The sequence below is a fragment of the Nannobrachium achirus genome (assembly GCF_963921795.1).
Source record: "Nannobrachium achirus genome assembly, chromosome: 13".
Lineage (NCBI taxonomy): Eukaryota > Metazoa > Chordata > Actinopteri > Myctophiformes > Myctophidae > Nannobrachium > Nannobrachium achirus.
In genome coordinates this window covers 47,984,810-48,005,664 of record NC_137833.1, presented here as the reverse complement: position 1 = coordinate 48,005,664, position 20,855 = coordinate 47,984,810, and the positions used below count along the sequence as shown (strand labels likewise).

The following is a 20,855-nucleotide window of genomic DNA, read 5'->3' as shown; positions in this document are numbered from 1 at the left end:
ACTTTCATGCACACAAATCTGCAAAACTGGTTTTCACATGGCATCAATGTTATCTCCAGCCATGCTACAGAGTGGTGAAACGCAAAGCCAAAAAAAAGGGGGACAATACCTCTGCTTGGCGTAGCATGGAACTTGCATGTAGCCCCTGAACACATACAGCAAACCTTATGCATTTCGCCGCACAAGCTAGACGAAAGCATGAATCAATTCCAAGTATCAGCACTTTCCTTTTTTAACACATTTTCCTACAAAAAAATAAAGAGAAAAGTCTAAACAGTTGAACAAGAGTACACAAAATAATTACTTGTAGTCCTTTTTGAGTATATTCAACCTAGAGGAAAAAAATATCCTGTGTTCTGTGGTCTCCCGTCAAAACGTTTCATTTTGAATGTGACATCCTGGTGCGCTTAGCTGGAGACTGTAGAGGCTCCTGAGCTCTTTTAGTTGACGATTTTGGAGTCCCACTCCGTGGCGGCGTTGACGCCAGACCTTTCCTTGAGACAGATTTTGGAGTCCCAGTTCCTGTTGGTGTGGGCTCCTGAGCTTTCTTGGCTGCAGATCTAGGACTACCGCCTTGCATTATTGCAACCGTCGACACCTTCTTGGAAGCGGAACTGGGGCTTTCTGTCAGAGAGACTGTTGCCTCCATCTTTCTCTGTGACCTGGTCAGCACCTGGTCGGGTGAGATCGGGGGCTTAACGTCAGTGTTTTGCTGCAAAGTTTCTACGGTGATCTCCGCACCTTTCTCCGCACCACTGACTCGACTCTCTGTGATTGGACCTTGTAGTGATTCCTTTGTTTGGGTTCTTGTAGAACTTGCTTTAGTCGGAGTGGACTTTTCCACCCCTGTTTTCTCCGCTTCCAACTGCTTTTTGCCGGACTCAAGCTTGTTTTTCAATCTTTTAGGCGTACCTGGTCTTGGAGAAGATCTCAGTGGCAAATCTGTATCTTTCCTGGTCAGATCCCTAGATGCTCTATTACTACCCGGAGATCTCACTGTCCTTTCTTGAACAGGAGACTTTGCTGTAGCCTTTCTACCAGACGATATCTTCCCTTTCCTTATCTTTGATTCTTTCATTTGTTTATTTACGGGAAGACGTGACTTCTGTCCCTTGACAGTTGACTTGAGATTAGTTTTTGAGCCAGACTTGGAGGCTTTCATACTTGTGGCTCTTTTTGTTGGGGCCTCTTTACGTTTGACGGAGGTTTGCTGACCATGCAACCGGATGTTAGAGTACTTTCTCAGGATCCGTGCGCTAGCCGGGTTCTTGGGTTTACCTGAAGTCTTCTGCGCTTCACTCTGCTTCTGAGCTTCGGCTGAAGAAGAGAAAGGCTTGGTCAAACGAGTGCCAGTAAAAACCTCTCTCCTCTCCCTGCCTACATTTGCCTCCTGCTCCAGTGCTTTAGCGATGAGCTTCTGACTCTTGGGGTTGCTCTTCACAGGGGAAGCAATGGCAAACTTCTTCAAATGTTTCTTAAGGCGCTCGGCCTGTAGACTTGGATACACCCCTTGAGAGGTTCCTGATGCGCCAGAATTACTGTGGAAGCAGAGCTGGGTTTCGGACGGAAGACGTGTGTTCACCTTCTTGACAATGACGAGGGACTTAGTTTCTGTTGACTCAAGGAACCAGCGACAGATACTGGTGAGGGTAAAGTTTTTCATGAAGAGCATCTGCACCGGAGAGTGCTTCTGGTGGTCCTGAGACTTTGGTTTCCGTGTCCTGCGGGACTTACTCTTCCATATAGCTGCCTGTCTGTCTGACATGTTTCTGTGTTTTTTGACTGGCAGGCCCTCTTTGTCCATTTGGATCCAGCCTTTCTGCATTTTATCAAACTTCATGTTCAGATTTGTCTGTAAATGTTGGTTTTCCTCTCCATTCAGAGCTCCCAAGAACTTTTGAGCAGTGGTTTGCTTTAAGCTCTCGTGTCTGGGCGTGATAACAGAGGTTACTCTGCTTGGTGACAAAGCAGAGGTTTCACAAAACGGGGAGGATCTTACTGCCATCTTTGTTATCTTTTCTGGCTTGATTCTGATAGGTGACATGACATCCCTCAGTTTCTCTGCTAGTCTAGGATCACTTGTAGAAGGCGTAGCCAGTCTCTGTGACCTCAACGCTAACTTCTTGTTCTCAACAGGAGTTGACTGGGGGAGGGGCTGGCTGGACAGACCAGCCTTAACGATCTCACTCCTCAATGGCATTTTCACAAGTTTGTCTGGAGCGGAAGAGTTGGTGGAATCTCCACCCACAGTTTTCTCATCTAGAGAGGGTGGTACTGCCTTCCTCTTAACACCTTCACTACCTTCCGTCTCCTTGCGGAGAAGCCGTTTGCTTCTAAACGGTGTACTTGGTTCTGGTGTTTCATTCTGTTCCGAATTTTGACTTTTCATTGGACTGGATACCTGACTGCTAACTTGTGGATTCTCATCCTCACTGACCTTTTCAGCCTTTGACGATCTAAGCTTCTGTTTGGTTGGCAAACTTCTTTCCACCGCTGAGTTCTGTTCGTCACACAAGTCCGTTTCTGCTGACTTGGGTTTTGCAACACTCTGCTCGACAGTGCTCTCTGGGACCGCAGACCCATTGGATGATTCAGAGACAGCAGAGGAAGGAAGTATGGGTGGGGTGGAAGAAACAGGAATAGGAGAAGAAGAAATGGGGACGGAGGGCACATCTTCTCCTGATGGAAGTGAATGTGACATAGTGGGTCTTGCCGAAACAGAAGAGGTATTTACAGACTGTGGGGACTTTGCCGTTTCAGCTTGCTTCAGTCTGGCTGATCTGAGTGGACGTCTGGACTCAGGGGTTTGGGGAGAATCAATTGGGGGATCAGGGAGAGATTCAGTGTTGCGTGTACTCTGAGCTGCATGTTTTGCGTTTTGTTTGGTTCTTGCCTCAGACCTTCTTAATTTAAATGAGGAACGTGTTATGCTCTGTGTGGTTTCAGGGGACGATTCCTCAACTTGTGGAATTACAAGTGTATTCTCAGATTTTACAGATGCATCTCTCTCTTTTGGCTTGGGACTATTTGGAGCAGGAGCATCGACTGGGGTGTTTTTGTGTTTTTTCCCACGACGTTTTAGAGGTGAACGGGTGCTAGTGGCCGATCTTGGACGCAGACTTCTGTCAGAGGACATTATGGGTTTACAGTTAACATACCCCATAAGCTCAAGCTTAGCCTCTCGTAATCGCTTTGGCAGAGAAACGACCACGCCGCGTTTTCGGCGCCAGGGTGGCAATTCTTTCAGAAGTTCATCAAGTGTCTTTGAGGACACATCATAGACTTCGTCCTCATCATTCTCTTCAGTCTCAGGCACCACCTCGATCACCTCGATCTTAACTGGTCGAAGTGTGTCAATCTTAACTGGTTGAACTGTGTCATTCTTAACTGGTTGAACTGTGTCATTCTTAACTGGTTGAACTGTGTCAACCTTAACTGGTTGAACTGTGTCAACCTTAACTGGTTGAACTGTGTCATTGTCCTGTGGTTGAACTGTGTCATTTTCCTGTAGTTGAACTGTGTCATTTTCCTGTGGTTGAACTGTGTCATTTTCCTGTGGCTGCACCGTGTCATCTTCCTGCACCTCCACTAACTCCGCCTCTGCAGGAGCTGTGGGGCTGTGATTCTGTTCTCCATCCAAATTGTCAGTGACTTTCTGCACCTCTGGTTGAGGCTCCAGTGGCTGTTCCACATCTTTGCCGTCGTCCTTGCCGTCTTCATTTTTGTCCCCGTCTTCTGCCACTACCGCGACAGTCTCAGCTGGGGCCAAGGTTTCACAGTCTTGCTGTACTGCAGACTCACTGCTCGGGACTTCATCTGAAACCAACGGGGGCCCTGCTTCATTTACCTGTTCACTCTCTGATTGCTCCCTCGTGGTTTCTGTTTCTGCCACTTCCTCAGTCGTTTCGTTCGAAACCTCGTCAGGCTCATTGCTCTCCTCGTCCGCTTCAAGCAGTGCCGTAGCGGCCGTTTCTGAAGCAGAACTTTCCTCGTTTGAACCGCTCTCCCTGACCTGCTCTGAATCTGAACCAGCTTCTTGCATTCCGTTTACATCTGCATCTACATGCGTTTCACTATTCTCCGTCGGGGAGCTTAAAGGAGATGGGGGATTGGACGGCTCCTTGACTACTTGACTTTGATCCGTCTGACTGGTCTCGACTAAGACCTCCGGTTCACCATCTGCTGCCTCCACCACATCCCCCATTCCAGGTGTCGCTCTCTCTTCTGGCTGTTCTGAGGGCATGTGTTGGTTAACAGCCTCTCCACAGCCTCCTGCAAGAGGCATATCTACAGGGGGCACGCCATCGGGTTTGGCAAGTATCTGTTTCGGGGTGACCGAGGCGACGAGCTCTGGCGTGGGTTTGGGACAGCTACTCCTGTCGGTACGATTGGCTAAGGTACGGACAGTTTTCAGCTCCCACATTTCCTCTACATACATGGGCCCTCTGGTGCTTTTCCTGGCATTTCGCCGCGGGGTGAAAGGACGCCGCTGTTCCCTCAAGCACTCCGTGATTGGTTTGTCAATATAAACGATATCATAATGGCCTAGATCTGGGTCCGTTATAACCTTACGAACGGACTCCCTGGGCCGATAGTCAATGGAACTCCGCATGGTCTTCCTTGCAGTCCCTTTAGAGTAGAGCGGCGGAATGGTGCTGAAAGCCTTGTGAACCGAGACCTTCGCTTGAGAGTCTTTGGTGGGCCCGATGGAGCCTCTCTGTCTGGCTTGCTGCAATTGTCCCGACTGACCGTGCCTTTTCACGGCAGAGCTGAGTCTAGCACTGTGAGCCTCTGCTCTGTTCGACAAGTCCGAGTTACCCTGTTTCTCCTCCAAAGTGCCAGAGTGAGTCAGAGAGGGCGGGAGCACGCACAGCTTCTTGCCGTCAGACTTAATGATCACCTTAAGAGGCGGGGCGTGGTCACTATGGTGGCTGCTCTCCGCATCGAGGCTGGGGATGCTCAAACCCGTGGTGCTACACAAGCCGGGTGTGCGCAGGTCCAAAGCAGGGCCAGCAATAATGGACGTTTTCAATGAGATAGCCGTGTCTATAACACCCTTTACCGCTGCAGCACCGCTAGTAGTGCGAGGCGTCTCCCGCACATCCAACATGCCCTTGGGAGTGGATGTGATAGGATGCCTCGACTGAGAACATGGCTTCTCAGGGGTTTCCAGGTTGGGCAGCGCAGCGGAGCACACGGCTCCCTGGCTACCGGAGGTAGGGTTAGAGGCGGTCTGAAGGAAGCCTAAGGCGTCTACGATCTGTCTCTGGTGGTGAGGGCAGAGTTTGGCCATGAACTGCTCCAGTGTGGAGGTCGACTGCAGCTCCTTTGCCTTTGCACCATGTACCTCTGGAGGCTCACTGGAAAAAAAGGAAACAGTCGAATGAGTACGAGTCCGTGGTTATTGCTTTTAAATAGATACCAATTCATGACTTATGGTCACTGTAGGGTGGAAACCTTGTCATGTCCAAAACACATGCGTACCAGTGGAGCTAATGCAGTTATAATTTAGTCACAAGCGCTTATTAAAACGTTTGATTAAAGAGGAAAAACATAAACTAGCCATTTTCAAACTGGTGTCCCCTATTTTGGCCATGTCATAGGCACACAATGCCAAACCTTTTTCCAAATTAGATTATATAGCAGATCTACAAGCTTATGGCGCCTATGCGATGCTGTACATTCTGAGATTCTGGAGGCTATTTCAAACTTTTGCGCGACACGGCAAATGATAAAATCCATTGATGAAAGAAGATCAAATATGGGGACGCAAGGTTTCTGCTGGGCAGCGACGAAATAATCAAACAAGAGCATTCATTCAAGCAACTGAATTGTGAAGTGTAATCTATTAAAAGTAAACCACACACACATGTTCTGTATTTTCACAATAGATTTATTAGAAGAATAAGTGATTTTGAAAAGCGATTCTTTTTTCCAGTGAATTTGACCAAAGACATTGTTACAGCTAATATTTTCTTTTCTCTTTTCACAATGCTTCCCCCCTTACAGAGTACACCAAGTAACTTTTACACATGCACAGAGACATTAAGCAACGATGCCCCGGTTTCCATGGTAACAACAAATCAAGATCATGTTAAATCACTGTGAGAAAACACACCAGGAGCAAAACTTTCTTATTTTCTTTTTTCTTTGTCAAGTTGTCAAACTCAAACTGTTATCAAACATCAAGTGCAACGGATAACATTTAGTGATCATTTAAGTGCTCTACGGTACCACAAAGAAATTAAGAAACACATTTTGTCAAAAACACACACAAAGAAATAAGAAATTATAGGATGGAATAACATGGCAAGTTAGACAAAATGTTTGACAAATTATTAACGCCAAAAATCATGAGGTTTTTGTTGGTGTTCCCGTTTTCCCCATCTATTCCATAATTGTCTAATCTAAAGGGGGTCATATTTATGTTTGCGTTTTAAGTGAGGTAGGCCTAGTATTGTATGCAATACAATTATTCTGGGTACCACCCACCAGTATGCCTTTGAAAAAGAAATACCCTGGCCAACAACAACTGAATAACTGATGCATGAACATGTCAAACATATTGTTGATCCCGAAACGACCGCTTTACTTTTTAAAATATCAAGAGGCCTTTTTCTCACGGTAGCCAAAGGGGTGGAAAGGGGTCACTGGGGGGGGGGGGGGGGGGGGGGGTTCCTGGAGGTCCACAGAAAAATGTGGACATTGTGTCATTAATATACCTTAGAGGAGTTGTGTGGGAATAGAAAAAAGTTCCCCCCCTTCTGTGTTGCCTAGAACTGGAGGATTGATTTTGGGGTTTGTATTGTACTTGATGACATCACACATTGTACTTTACAATACAAACCCCCAAAATCAATCCTCCAGTTCTAGGCAACACAGAAGGGGGGGAACTTTTTTTCTATTTCCACACAACTCCTCTAAGGCGTATTAATGACATATTTCAATATTGAAAATGGGTGGTCTTCCCCTTTAAAGGTCCTTCACTTGAACACATTTGAGAACCACTGGTGTAAAAGGGTCACGGTCACAGGTACGAGTCAGAGTGAGAGTGCCGGGGAGTGACACGCAGCGAAGGTCGTCGGGATCGGGACTCGGGAGTCAGGCATCAGAGCCTATGTGGTATGCAACTGGACTGCTGGGCCAGAGGGCGCCCCGAGGAGCTTCCTGTTGCGGTATTTATACGTCGCGTGGAGTTCAACATTGGTGAACTTTGACAAGAAGTCAACCAATAGGAAAAGCCTGTGGTTGACCCCTACTCTGCAGGCTTTTATCAACTACGCACCAGCAAATCGGCGCTGCCCACATTCCGCAAGACAACATTGACATGTTAACCGCCTCTGCATGCACTGGCTACCCTATGTGTGGACCAAAAACTTCCTTCACAGGCTTGACTGACGGCACCAATTAAGGCTCGGTTCCGTTTAGTGTAGCAGAGCCTTTTTCCAGTGAGCCAGCATGCACAACCCTGAGGGCGAGGTCGCTTCTCGCCCTTAGGGCGTCTTACTGGTTATTATTATTATTAATAGCTGTAAAGGAAGTAATATTAAACTAATATTTAATATTTATGTCAACATGGCAACCGTGAAAAAAAGGCCCATTTCAAACCAAGCTTCTCCCATTATGCTTGTATACTGATATAAAGTTTATATTGCATGACCAAATTACCACGTTACCAAATGTCTATGGTGATTACGCAACCTATACACTTTCCCACTTCAACCCTGGTGTCCCTGTTTTTACAGACAAAATGTCTGAGCCTGAACCTACCTAAATGTTGTAAAAACAGCTCACACGGTGTCCCAACACGGTGTAAGCTAGCAGATCAGTGGGTGTGCATATAATTGTCTCTGTCTTCTTCAGGATTCAAATTCAAAGGTTGCAAAAGTAGCTGATCTACGAGCTCAAAACACGTTTCAAACATGTGGATCTGCTACTTTTGATGCTTTTTGACAGCGACAGCACTAAGGTGCCCTCCACACTACAGGCGGTTGCTGCTAGGATCAGCGGTGGCCGCACTGCGGTGAGACACAAACACACTCGCTCAGTGAGTAAACGCCACGCGGCATTTCACAAAGATGAACACAATCCATCTCTCACCGCCCGCGTACGCATGCACAAACGAGCACGCTCGCGGGGGATTTCACGAGACCGCGCCCGCTCGCCTCGCCGCCCCCAAAACTTCGCTGCACGGCCAAAATAGCCGCCCGCCATCCATTGAAAATGAATTGCTAGGAGGCGGTGACCGCGCGTAGTGTGGAACCCCCTTAAGACAGTAAGAATAAAAGTTCTGCCCTTTTGATTGTATGGAAGAATGTGGTGCACTCTTTTAAACCAATAGAATGTGACACATCTACTGTATGTTGCTTGAGGCACTGTGAGCTGGAGAGAGGGTACTGCAGATTATAAAAACCTGAACTGAGGTTGCATTGAAATTCACTGCATTTCAAAAAGACGTTTGCTGCAGTGGCAAAGAAATCTCAGAGAATTTTTTGGAGATACCAAAAATTGCAACGATATCTACTGTATTTGAGATACTAAAAATTGTAATAGTGGCAACAACAACCCCAGAACCTGAGACATGCTTTGCTTTTTCGGTAATGGGACACACATCCCTGCAAGCTCGGTCGACGAAAGTAGGAATATAACCTGAAATAAGTGGTAACATGTTGGATCCCTGAGGGTTTTGCTCTCCATTTCACATAGCGTTTTGTATAGGATCTCATACACGAGATACGTACATGAATCCCCCCCGCCCCCCTCAAATAGTAAAGTGACAACAGATTTAAAAAGACAGAATAATTACAAAAAAGAGGACCACCACAAGGATTTGATGGGAACAATCATGACGGATAACAGGACGACACAGAGCTGTGGATGGTAACCTTACAGTAGAAACACGTAGTTCACGTTAGGAATAGGGCAGGGGCGTCACAAGGGAGGGAAAAGTGGGACTGAGTTACCAGGGCTATTGAAAAATAGCAGATATACAAGCCGACAGCGCGACACTGTGCCGGACTGCGAGCTTGTAGATCTGCTATTTTTTTAAAAGTCATTCCTCAAGTTACTATTTAATAACTTTCAAGACTCGCATAAGAAAGAGTCAAACGTTGTGAAAATAGCCAACCTACAAGCGAGGTGCAGAGGCGGCTGTGAGCTTTGTAGTTTGGCTATTTAATGTATCTGTGGAAAAGAGTCAAACTAAATGTAATGCCTGCAATTCCAATTGCTTGTCAGGGTAGGGGGTCCCCAATTCAAATATGATTTTGGGGGGTCCCCAGTTCAAATTATCATTTTGGGGAGAGGGAGGGGGTCGCGGTTTGAAAGGTTTGGGAACCCTTGGTCTACTTGACATAATGACATACATTGCATACACTCCATTAGTTTCAATACAACATCCCCCATCAAAGACTCATTTCACCTTTTACACATCAAGTTGTCCAGTGACACAATTTCTTCAGTCCATAACTCTGGCAATCATGCAAATATACACACAGTTTCATTCCTTTGTACATTTGCAAAATGATCAAGTTAAATTACAAAAAAAAGAAGAAGAAAAAAGTAGTTTTTTTACACGCTTTACGCATCTCAAAACTATTTGCATTTGTGCAACCTCATCAATTCACCAAGCCTTTGCTCTGTCTGGTACATTATATGGGCTAAGCATAATATTTAAAACGTTATTAACAAATTCCCCTTTGATAACAAAGCGAAGGACAATTTTTAAATCGTATTCCTTCACCTCTGTCACACCGAGTTCATTTATATACCTTATCAGCAATATATATTATCTATATCTTCATAAAGTTCTTCAATGTGAATAAGCGCTTTTGTTTTTTCCTTCTTTTTCTTTTTGTTCTGTTAAAGCTATTTACATTCATGATTACTTTACGAGAGAAAAAAAAGCTTCAATAAGAAATACTGCCTGAGTGAAATGACTTGTGTCCGAAGAGATATTCCATTCAGGAAGCCAAAAAACTCCCATTTTGGAAAAGTTTATTCGCAGATTCTTTTAAAGAACTCCAGACTATCCGTTGTCTTACCTTATGCTTAATCTGATGTTATAATAGCCTATCCCAGAATGAGTGATAGGCATACAGTTTTGTCTTTTTTGGAGATGTGTTGTTCATAATGAGTAAATACAGTGTTATACAGTGTCCACTAGGGGATTCACGAATAGTGATTTTTAGTATTCGAATTATTCGACCTCAAAGTATTCGAATAGTCGAATCTTCGACAGGACTGGCCAAACTGTCAAATATTAAGTAAGCAAGAGACAAACATTGTGAAAAGGCCTACAGTTTTTTCTTTTTTGTAGATGTGTTGTTCATAATGAGTAAATACAGTGTTATACACTGTCCACAGTGTTTGTACTTCCTGAAGTCTTGCAAAACCAAAAACCAGATTTCACCAGTGATTTCATCCAAAGTCCCCTTTAAGGAACCTCATTTGGGACACAAACTGTGGAGAGTATTTACTCATTATGAACGACGCATATCTACAGAAATCAAGCAATAAAAATAAACAAATTACTCTTAAACCCCACCGCTCACGTTCGGAGCTTCGGTGTAAAAAAAATGGGATGGAGTTATGAAAAAAAATAAAAAATAACCTACCACTCGTACTGGTATAGACTGAGTTAAGACAACAGGTAGTCCAGAACTCTCCTTTAACTGTGCCAACCACCAAGACGACACAAAATAAACACCTCACCTTTAAAATATTCAAAAGTCAAGCATGGGGCCGTGGAACTTTAAGATACTTTGGAATATTTACATTATGGTCAGACCCGTGCTTGAATTCTGATTAATTTCACTGTCTCGTCATGTCAGAGGAACTATGCACGTTATCTCTAGCCTCAATCCAACTTTCCTTGTGGTGTGAACATTAATCGAACAAGAGCCTTCTCTTTAAAGCCAAATTCATGCGCCGTCGTACAGTACGACTGCGGCGCAAAAGTGACAACAGGCGATCTAAAAGCTCACCGCGCGTCGCAGACGCGTGCACTGCTGTTGTACGAAAGCGTATAAATCAGGTTTCACAAGGGTGTGTGTGTGTTTGTTTGTGTCTGGGTATACATGTGAAACTGCTACATAGAAACTAGTATACTTTGATATCAGTTTTCCATATCATGAGGTAGTAAACCGTTCGATTTGCTACAGTAAACTTTGAAGAGGACCTAAACATTTGTTTTTAAACCAACTGCAAAATGTCAATTATATATATCTGCTCACATGGCAAAAAAAACTACACCACGAAACGAAACCTCACGTGCTTTCACAGGCATATTTATACTGTATGTCCCAAACAAAAATAGTTCCAAGTTTAATATTAAATTCATATTTTGTTGGCTATGAATAGACTTTGATTAATTCTTAATGATTGTCATGGCGAGATCAATTAGTTTTTGTTTGTTTGTTTTTTCTGATAAAGAGACAAGTCAGCTTGAACTTGTACTGTTATGTCCTTATTTTGCAACCTAAACAAAGACACCATTACATTAATTAGATTAGTGAATTAGCCATGCATTGGAGATCTAGGTTTGGTCCATCAAACCTACTGCTAGTTAAAATGTTTTTAGCCTCTAGTTTTTTTTTAGCAATGACAATCCAATCTTTAAACACTTTAAGGCCCTTTCAGAAGGGTGGCGGTTGATGCGCCCTAGTAATTCATTTTCAATGAGAGGCGGGCGATTATTTGGGACATTATCCAGGGTTCCCACACATTTTTACCAATTAATTTCCAAAACTTTTCCAGAACATTTAACCCAATTTCCAGGACTATATAACAATAATTCAGCTCAATAACAAGTCGCTTACTCCTATGCGCAATGCCCAAAGACAGGTAGTGTATGCCAGTGGTTCTCAACCTTTTCAGGCCGTGAACCCCGAAATAATCATGTTTTAACTGGGGACCCCCCACCCTGACGAGCACTAAGAGTTGAGGAATTTTGTATAACACTGTTCTATTGTGAAAATAGCAGATCTACATGCTCACAAGCATGTAGATCGGCTATTTTCACACTTTCTGACTCTAATATTTGACAATTTGGCCCATGTTTAATTTGTAATTTCAGAGGTGTTAATAATTTCAAAATATTTCCAGGAATTTCATGACCGTGGGAACCCTGATTATCGCATGCGCGCTCGTTTCATGCACATGCCCGCGGGGGGGAAAAGAGCTGGATTGTGGTCAGCTTTTTTTTCCGCGCTGCACGACTACACAGACTCAGATGACTCAGATGAGCGGTGCCTGTCTGAAAGGGCCTTTACTCTATGATGCAGTGTCAATTGCTTGTCTACATGCAGATTTATCACCATTCTTCACTGTTAGTGTAAAAATGTATTATGCCCTGCAAAATAGCACAAGGTTTGTAAAGCAACGTGGTCTGAATAGTTTATACGTCAAAGCGGTTTGAAAAGTTTAAAGTTGACAAAATGAATGTTGTTGTACTGCCGATAGCGTGCAGATCCCTGGAAAAGCGCACATCTTAGTTTAGATAAAATCATTGGCCGCACTGTTTTCAACTCCAATTCACCCAAGTCGGCAAATATATATCCGAGGTACCTACTTATACCTGAAGTATCATTTTGTAGAAAAAAAAGAAAAAAAAAACACATTTTCACTTTCACAAAACACAAAGAAAAGAATCAAACACATGAAGATCTGATAAGAGCTTTTGAACAACCTGATAAAGGATCATAAGTTATTAGGAGTACAATCCAATTACAATATTATGCAAGTCCTGAGGTATAAGAGGTTGATAGTGTACGTGGCATACACAGACGTATTATAAGAGCCATATGCACGATAATTCCTGATTCCAGTATGACACCTGGATATGATTCAGTCCTTTGGATAAGCACAGTATTTATATTATTATTGTTGTTGTTATTCAGAAGCTATTTTTTGAGAGAGAAAGAACAATAAATAATAATAAAACACACAATCCTGTATCCGGAGTGTAGAATACATTTACACTGTGTAGAATAAAGGTATTATCTTGTCTGAAGAATGCTGGTGTAAAATGTGTTGACTGAGAATGATGCTGCCTAGTGCAGAGAGCTGTCCACAACAAGAACGATAACCACAAAGACCATTAGAATGAACGTATCGCTTAACGGCAACGACAGTGGCGAACGTTATCGTTTTCAGAGCAATTGGACAAACAGAAACAGAGTGACGACCAATCGAAATTCAATCGGAAGTTTGTGGAGTGTCGCGTTAAAATGTGCCACTCTGAATGTTATCGTTGACGTTCGTTATCAGAACGGATGCTCACGTCATTAATAGTAATGTCTATATAGTTATCATTCTTGGTGTTGATGGCCTGTAATGGGTCAATAATACAGTCCATGAGTTGTGACAGCCTCCGGTGAAAGAGTCTTTATATTATTGCATTGCTGGCCCACTGGGTAGCCTTCGTCATGTTGTGTGCCGTCTGGCAAAAGTGTTACCTGTCTGAAACACCTTTGCTGTGGTTACAGTATATGCTACTATATGACTTTGTTTGAACGAAGAAAAGAAAAAGCACATTTCGGTAAAGCAACATTGTAACCTTCTTATCCTGTGTCTTAACCTGTTCCAATCTGGGAAAGCATCCGTGTAATTTTAGATCGGGAGATAATCTTCACGTTTCAACATTCTTTCGTAAATGAATGCCCTACTTCCGTCATACAAGAGTGTCGCACACTAGTAGTAAAAATAGCAGATCTACAAGCTCACAACGCCTTGTGATGCAAGGTGTTGTGCAAGCTCGTAGATTGGCTATTTTACAGTTTTAAAATGTTTTAAAACATTATCACAAAAAAGGGAACGGTTTCTGGACACGGTTTCCAGTCAACAATCAACATAAAGAAAGTGTATGTTTTCCAGGTTAAAGATACAGGATATTTCAAGGGCAAATTGTACCTGATTTAAAGTATGAAGTCTGTAAATGAGAAGCCCTACAACAGGGTTCCCCAATTAGTTTTCCCCAAGGGCCGAATTATGTCTAGGGTACCAAGCCGAGGGCCACAACATTGCAGGGGGCGACAGTGGCGTTCCCACTACTCCAGCGACAGTTTTCGTCGTTGTCGGGTGAAAATCTTGTATGTCCAAAACCGTTCGTTTTGAATTTATCATTTTAAAAATGAATTAAACTAGTGAGAACAGCCGATCTACAAGCACACAACGCCTCGCGGTGCGAGGCGTTGTGTGCTTGTAGATCTGCTGTTTTCACTACGTTTGTGCGACGGCCTTGTATGATTTGCGAAAGAACGTACAAATTTTGAGATACAAGATTTCCACCCGACAACGACGATATACTAGTGTTGTTGCTGCTCTTATACCACCATTATTACTGGGGTTACGTGGGCCAGACAGTAGCCCCCCGCGGGCCGCAAATGGCCCGCGGGCCGCCTATTGGGGAACCCTGCCCTACAACAACGCATGAGAAAATGATCAGAAGGCTTGAACTGGTGTTGACACACTACTGATAGCCGGTTAAGGTAGACTGTGAAGACACCTGATAGTAGTAAGGCGTGCGTGGGTATTTGTCGGTAAATAAAATACATTTCTTTATTTTTCTCAAAAAGAACAGAGAGAAAAAAGGAGGACTAGGGGATGGAATAGTTCCTGGTTTTCTTTTAAGTTGACTGAGAATATCCATTAACATGAGGCACCGAGATATATACATGTATATCTGAGGTTTGAGGTATGTTTGTGTGTATATTGAAATCGATAAGATTTAAACTTTCCTGATAGAAACAATTCTTTTTCACGGACAAATACCGCACGCCAAACAAATAAATGTATCCTGAGGTGTGATGAAGGCTATTAAAAGTTACAAGTTGTCACTACTCATACTGTGCAGAAAAGATTACATCACATTTCTAGGGTGGAAAATGATCCGGGGTGTGCTTTTTTTGAAGGTTAGCTCTTAGCTTAATATTTGGACCAAAGCGGGAGGTGAAACTCTGGACAAGAGGAGAACATCTCATTCCAACAAACGGACTACAAAAATAAAAAAAGGTATTTGAAATCTAAAAAGGTGCTGGATCACACGCTATTGCCCTGGCGTCTACAGTGTATTTCCTTGGGGCTTTGGGGTGGCGGGCCATTTGCAAATCTCTGGAGGGCATTTGCAGAAACAGTGACAGAAAGCAAGTCCGTCATCCATAGTGTTTGTATGTTAAGATCACAAAAGTATAAGACATCCTTTTCTTTACGACGAAACATCTAAATTCGGCATCAAGTTATTATTTACAAGCGCTCAGCATGCTCATCTGCAGCAAAGATGTTTTACTGTTGCACAAGTGCCATTAAAGAAAACAGTACCGGCAGAGGGCAGTAAGGGGCGCCACTTGCCAAGACTTGATTCCATGTATTACCAATTTCATTAGGATGATCTTTTTATAGACAGGGATGGCTAAATTCAGTCTATATATAAAACAGCATTTTCTGTCATGGAGTGCTTAAAATCCCTAATGGGTTGTTTTTGGGGGGCGAGTGTAGTGAGTCACTTATAGTGTTTAAGAAAAAGAGAGGAGGTCAGATCGAATAAAATAAGTTAATAAATAACAGTTTTTTTAAATAATTATACACTAGTTCTGTGACGGAAAGACAACATTGCCTCTGCTGCAGTCTGTCAAATGCAACATGAAAGTCATCCTTGTTAAAAATAAATCATTAGTGTGATATCTGGTTTACACATCAGGGGAGGTGCTTGTAGTGAACAACTCTCCCCCGTCCTCCATTGATGCACACTCCAATGTCTCAGAGACAGTGTGCTGCGAGTACTGGACTCCCTCGTTGCGTTCCGGGGACTTCGACAGAGCGCCCTGTTGTTCCTCTACCTGGCTCAGCAGCCTCAGTTTCTTTTTGGGGGGATGTTTCAATGTCCCCAATCGCTCTTTAACCTTGTATTCCAGGGTGCTGTGTGGAATCCCATAGATGGACTGGGCCTTGGACACGCTCATTTTCGCGCCCATAACCATAGTGATAGCTTCCTCGAGCAGCTCCGTGTTATACTGGCGGTAACGCCCTCGCTTCTTCCTCGGCTGCTTCCCCAGATCTGACTCGGAGTCGAGGGCGGGATAGTTGCCGCCCAGCGCCTGTCGGTCCGCGTCGAAAGCCCAGTAATCCTTCTCGCCGCCGGGAACGTCGAACACTCCATTGCTCCCTTTGCGGCCGTGCTTGGGCAGTATAGAGCGAAGCTTCTTCCCCAGGCCGTCCTCGCAGACGACCGACGCCGGATGCTCCGAGGAGGGCGGAGCGTCCAACCCGACGGACAGGCCTCGCACCTGGGGGATCTTGAGGTCAAAGGGTGAGTGGGAGAGGCCCGGGTGGTCTCGGTGGTGGTGGGCCTCGCTGAGAATCCCCTTCCCGCAGGACAGCGACTTGGAGAAGAGCCCGGCCGCCTCCAGCAGCCTGGGCAGGTCCTTGAGGTGCTCGCCGGCCTCGCAGTTGTTGGCTCGGAGCTTGAGCAAGGCCCCGAAATGAGAGTTCAACGCAGCAGAGCCGTTTCCGAAGAGGTCCGAGGCGGCGGGGCTGGAGCGGTGGTTCTGACTCGGAGGTGACTCGGGGTCGCTCTCCGGGGCCAGACCAACCTCCTCCTCTTTGATGTGCAGTGAGTAAGCAAGAGGCTGGGCAGTCTTATAATGGTCGGAGTGGCCGCTATTCTCCCACCTCCTCCCATCCTGTAGGCTCCTCATAAACAGCCCCACTTGTCCGTCCGCTCTCAACGATCGCCTGATTGGATGGAAGGAAATTGGGTGTAAGCAGAGCTTGCACAGTGTTTTTTTTTTTCTTTTCTTTTTTGCCTTTTCTAAAAAAAAAGGACGATGGGTTGGGGAGGGGAGGACGTTGGCCACTCCTTTATTTGATGACCTTGCTTGGGTAACATCACCATCTTTTCAATAAAATGTTGGGGGAGGTGCAGTCGTGTGTGATTTTTTTTTTTAAGAACAAAAAGGCTCAAAAGTTTGGGAATTTGTTTATTAGTTTGCTTCGACGATTTCCGTTCACAAAACGTTCCATCAACATAAGAAGAAAACAAAAGAAAAGGCAAGGGCAAACAATAAAGGGGAAAACAAAACAAGAAGAGGAAGGGAAAAAAAAAGGAAAAATAAAGGAGTTATCAGAAAGAGGGATGTGTTCCGGTGGAGGTTAGATGTTTTTAGTATTGCAGTGAAGCACTCTGTCATGTAGCAGCGGAGCGGGGCACAATGACTATGTGTTTTCCAGATGACTACTGCAAGGACAGCCCTGGGTCCTTTGTGTGTGACGTTACCACTGAACAAGCACAGCAATAAAAGAGTTAGCCAGCGAAGATGGGGATGTTTAGAATATTCAGTCCAAGTGAAAAGACCCTCCGTTAAGAGAATTGCCAATGCAAAAATCAGACATTCGGTCATGGTAAGAAATGCACCACATTTTGTTGATTAAAAAAGGTGGAAAACAGGTAATCACATGTGATTGGTGATAAGATGACAGAGGCATAATGAACGAATAATGTCAGACAAATCAGGAAAATGGGCTGTTGGTGTGTATTGAACACTTAAGTGTTGACATGAAATTACTTCTGAGGTTCTGTTTTCCTTCATTTAAATAATTCCTGATTGTGTCATGCGACTGGTTTTGCTCAACCCTTCAAGGATAGGACCGTATGAGAACTAGATATCGTCATCCAAATATCTGGTTCACATATTGAGCCAGATCTAAACCGCAGGCTGCTCTATTCTGCTAAAAGAGAATGATCATCATTTACGATTGCGTGTAATCCCACGGCAGCCAAGACAGAGGGCGTAAAGCAACTGGTGTTTAATTAATCCAAATCAGAACTGAATTACAGGCATGTTCAGTTTCAAATGCACCAACACCCAGGCCAAAGCATAATGTCGAGAGGATTTGCCTCAGGGGAAAACGGAAACAGAATCATGGGTTATGAAATAAAGTCAAGACTTAACCAATGTATTTTATGATTCAATTAAAAAGACATTGGTTTGAGTGTTTCATTTAAATGAAGAACAGAATAGTTGAGTTGTTTGTATTGAGACTATTTAGGACAGGAGTGTGGCCTGCTAATCTGGTTCAATTGAGATGAATCAGAAATGCTCTGTGTCCAAAATAGATTTAGATTGATGTGCAGAAACTCCTTTTTTCTAGAAGTGCTGTCAATGCGACAAATCTTAAGTTATAGTAAGGACTTTATCAAGCCATTACTGCATGACATGCATTATAATAATTATAGACACCGTGGCAACATTAAATGCTTCTACTATTGACATACTCCCTCATTGGAGTCAATCAATACCTAATTAGATTGTGTGTTGTTTTTTTTTTATATAATCTACTGCATGTTTTTTTATTTTTTTTATTTGCGTCAGAAATTCAATAAGTTATTACGGTGGAAAAGCTTAATCTCGTATTTGATTTCATGATTGAAATGGACAATGATTATCACAAATCAAATTTGGCAAAAGACAGTCAGTGCACTTTTCAAGGCCTGCAGTAGACCATGGACAGGAGGTTATCTTACCCTTTGATTGTAGATGCTGGTGCAGACTGGTAAGGACTGTGGACAGACAGGCGGCTGCTGTGGCGGTTCTTTTTGAGGGACAGGTCAAGGACTCCATCTGGAAAGAGATGTAAAGGCACCATTGTTGATTTAGAGAGGACATTTTGTCTTAAATACATTTTTAATTCAGTTTTTGTCGTATTTTATGTGAAATGTTTTAGTCGACTAAATATCCTCCTAAGAACTAAATCTACAGTTGATTTAACAAAAATGTATTTTGGCAGGCCTTGATGGTGACGTAATGGCTGATTTTACACTTGGCTGCATGCTGAAAATAGTTGATCTACGAGCTTGTAGATCAGCTATTTTTAGAGCGCAACACCCGAGCGCAACATAAAATGACTTGCCATTTAGTTCTACTGGATCTCTTCTCCACTGGTCCCTCCCTAACATTTTTAGTCTAGTTTTTATTTGTTAACGAAATTGTCAATGTATTTAGTCCTTTTGAAAATTCAGCAAGTAATAAGGATTTTAATTGTGGAGAGACACCCTGCTTCAATAGGCATACAGCCTAGGAGTAGGAGTAGGGTTGTCACGATACAGTGTTTCCGAGTACACACCGATATCACAGTTAAAAAGAAAACTTCTCCGCTGCTCAGCTCTGCCCCGAGAGTAGCCGGCAGGCAGGCAGTGCAGTAGAGATGTGACGTTCGCAAACAAATCGGCTCTTTTGAACGGCTCTTTTAAATGAATGATGGGATCCGGTTCACAGTCGTGGGACACCGAGTAGTGAGTGAGAGTGTTGAGAACAGATTCAGAATCAACGGATCATCCACAGAGGGAGGGACAGACTGATCAGAGCAGCACAAGGCACGTTCCAGGCGGCTAGTTGTGTAAAGTACAAATACTTCAACGTTGTACTGAAGAACAGTACTTAAATAAATGTAATTAGTTACTTTGCACCACTGAATATATCTATGGGCCCCGCTCCACATCCTAGCCTCTTCTCTCCCCTGGCTCCCAAGCTGTGAAATGATGTTATTTAGAGTGCATGTTGTTTAGACAGATACTTGGTTTGATGTTTACCTGGTATCCTAGTGACTTTGTAGCACTAAATAGACCTTTTCTTCTTTATTTATTTTTTTACTGCAGCCAATATTGGCATGAAGTACTAGTGTAGACACAGGTGTTACCAATGATACTAATTAAGACGGCGTTCCTTTCAGATCAAACAGAGTTAGGGTGCCGCTATTTGCACGTTGGCTCTCTGGAAAGGCTCTGCTACACAAAGCAGGGCCTTAATTAGCATCATTGGTAACACCTGTACAGGATGTAACATTACCCTATTATTTATGTCAATATGGATGCAGTGAAAACGGAACTTTGTTTTATTTGCACAAGTCATGACCATTTAGGCGTGACCATTTAGGAGTACAACCACTACAAGGTAACAAAAACTAAAAGAAAAAGGAGTAACAGACCATTTAGAACAGTGGTCCTCAAAGTGGGGTCCAGGGACTCTCTGGGTTCCTTTTGGGAGGTCTAAATTGACCCTTTCAAGTATGTACCTCTGACAGTATACAAATGAGGGGAGACCTTGACATTTTAAAGTTTGAGAACTACTGATTTAGACCAAAATGGTCTAAATCCAAGATAGCGCCGTCCATGGCAGCTGTGGTGACTACGTGTTGCGTTCTGTCGGTGTTTTTGTGTTTGTTTGTTTTTGTTTTTGTTTATGTTATATGTGAAAAAAATTGATTTGAATGCAAAAATGTAGTATGCCAAAGCAAATTCCTATGTGTATTACACAATGGTTAATAAAGAAATCTGAATCTGAATCTGAATGCAGGTTTAAATGAATTCGGCAATGAATCTCTGTATTAACAATTCAACATTTGATTTTTGATAAGGCTCCCTCATTGTATCACGACACATACGATATCTCTGAAAAGGCATATCGTGGAGACATCGTATCGTCTCAGCGATATTCGTCACCATATCGGTGCGTGGCAACGTTCACCATACCTTGTTCACTGGGCTCAGCCGGGGGCTTCTTGACGGTGAGGTCAAGAGGAGAGTCCTGGTCGGCCATGAGGAGCTTGCTGAGGACCGGGTTCTGGCTGTGTGCGGCGGAGGCGGCGAGGGGGGCAGCGGGGCTGGTAGCCGGCGGTGGTGGTGCCCCCAGGAACGAGGGCGGGCGCGCCAGGCTTTGGTCAGTGGAGGGCTGCGGATCCGAGAGGCTGTCCTGAGTGGAGTTGGTTTTTGAGGTATATTCGGCGGCGAACTGGCGGATCATTCTCTGCATGATCTCCCGAGCCACTATTGGAATGTGAGGGTCCGAGAAGCTTGGGACATC

At 43.9% G+C, this 20,855-nt stretch overlaps 2 protein-coding genes across 2 annotated transcripts in view; both read right to left on the bottom strand.

Annotated features, from left to right (window-relative positions):
* Window positions 1–379: 379 nt before the first annotated feature.
* Window positions 380–20,855, bottom strand: part of LOC308297399 (uncharacterized protein) — a gene marked incomplete at both ends in the record, with an annotated part of 38,920 nt that continues 18,444 nt past the window's right edge. The window contains 3 exons of the mRNA XM_080740809.1: window positions 380–5,360; window positions 18,521–18,617; window positions 20,525–20,854. Coding sequence (XP_080596935.1) covers window positions 380–5,360; window positions 18,521–18,617; window positions 20,525–20,854 — 5,408 coding nt within the window. The remainder of the gene's footprint in view (window positions 5,361–18,520; window positions 18,618–20,524; window position 20,855) is intronic.
* On the bottom strand, window positions 15,687–18,279 carry LOC308296707 (ligand-dependent corepressor-like; the record flags this gene model as incomplete). The annotated part of the gene is made up of 2 exons (XM_080740035.1): window positions 15,687–16,731; window positions 18,272–18,279. 2 exons carry the CDS (start codon window positions 18,277–18,279, stop codon window positions 15,687–15,689), a joined length of 1,053 nt encoding a protein of 350 aa, XP_080596161.1.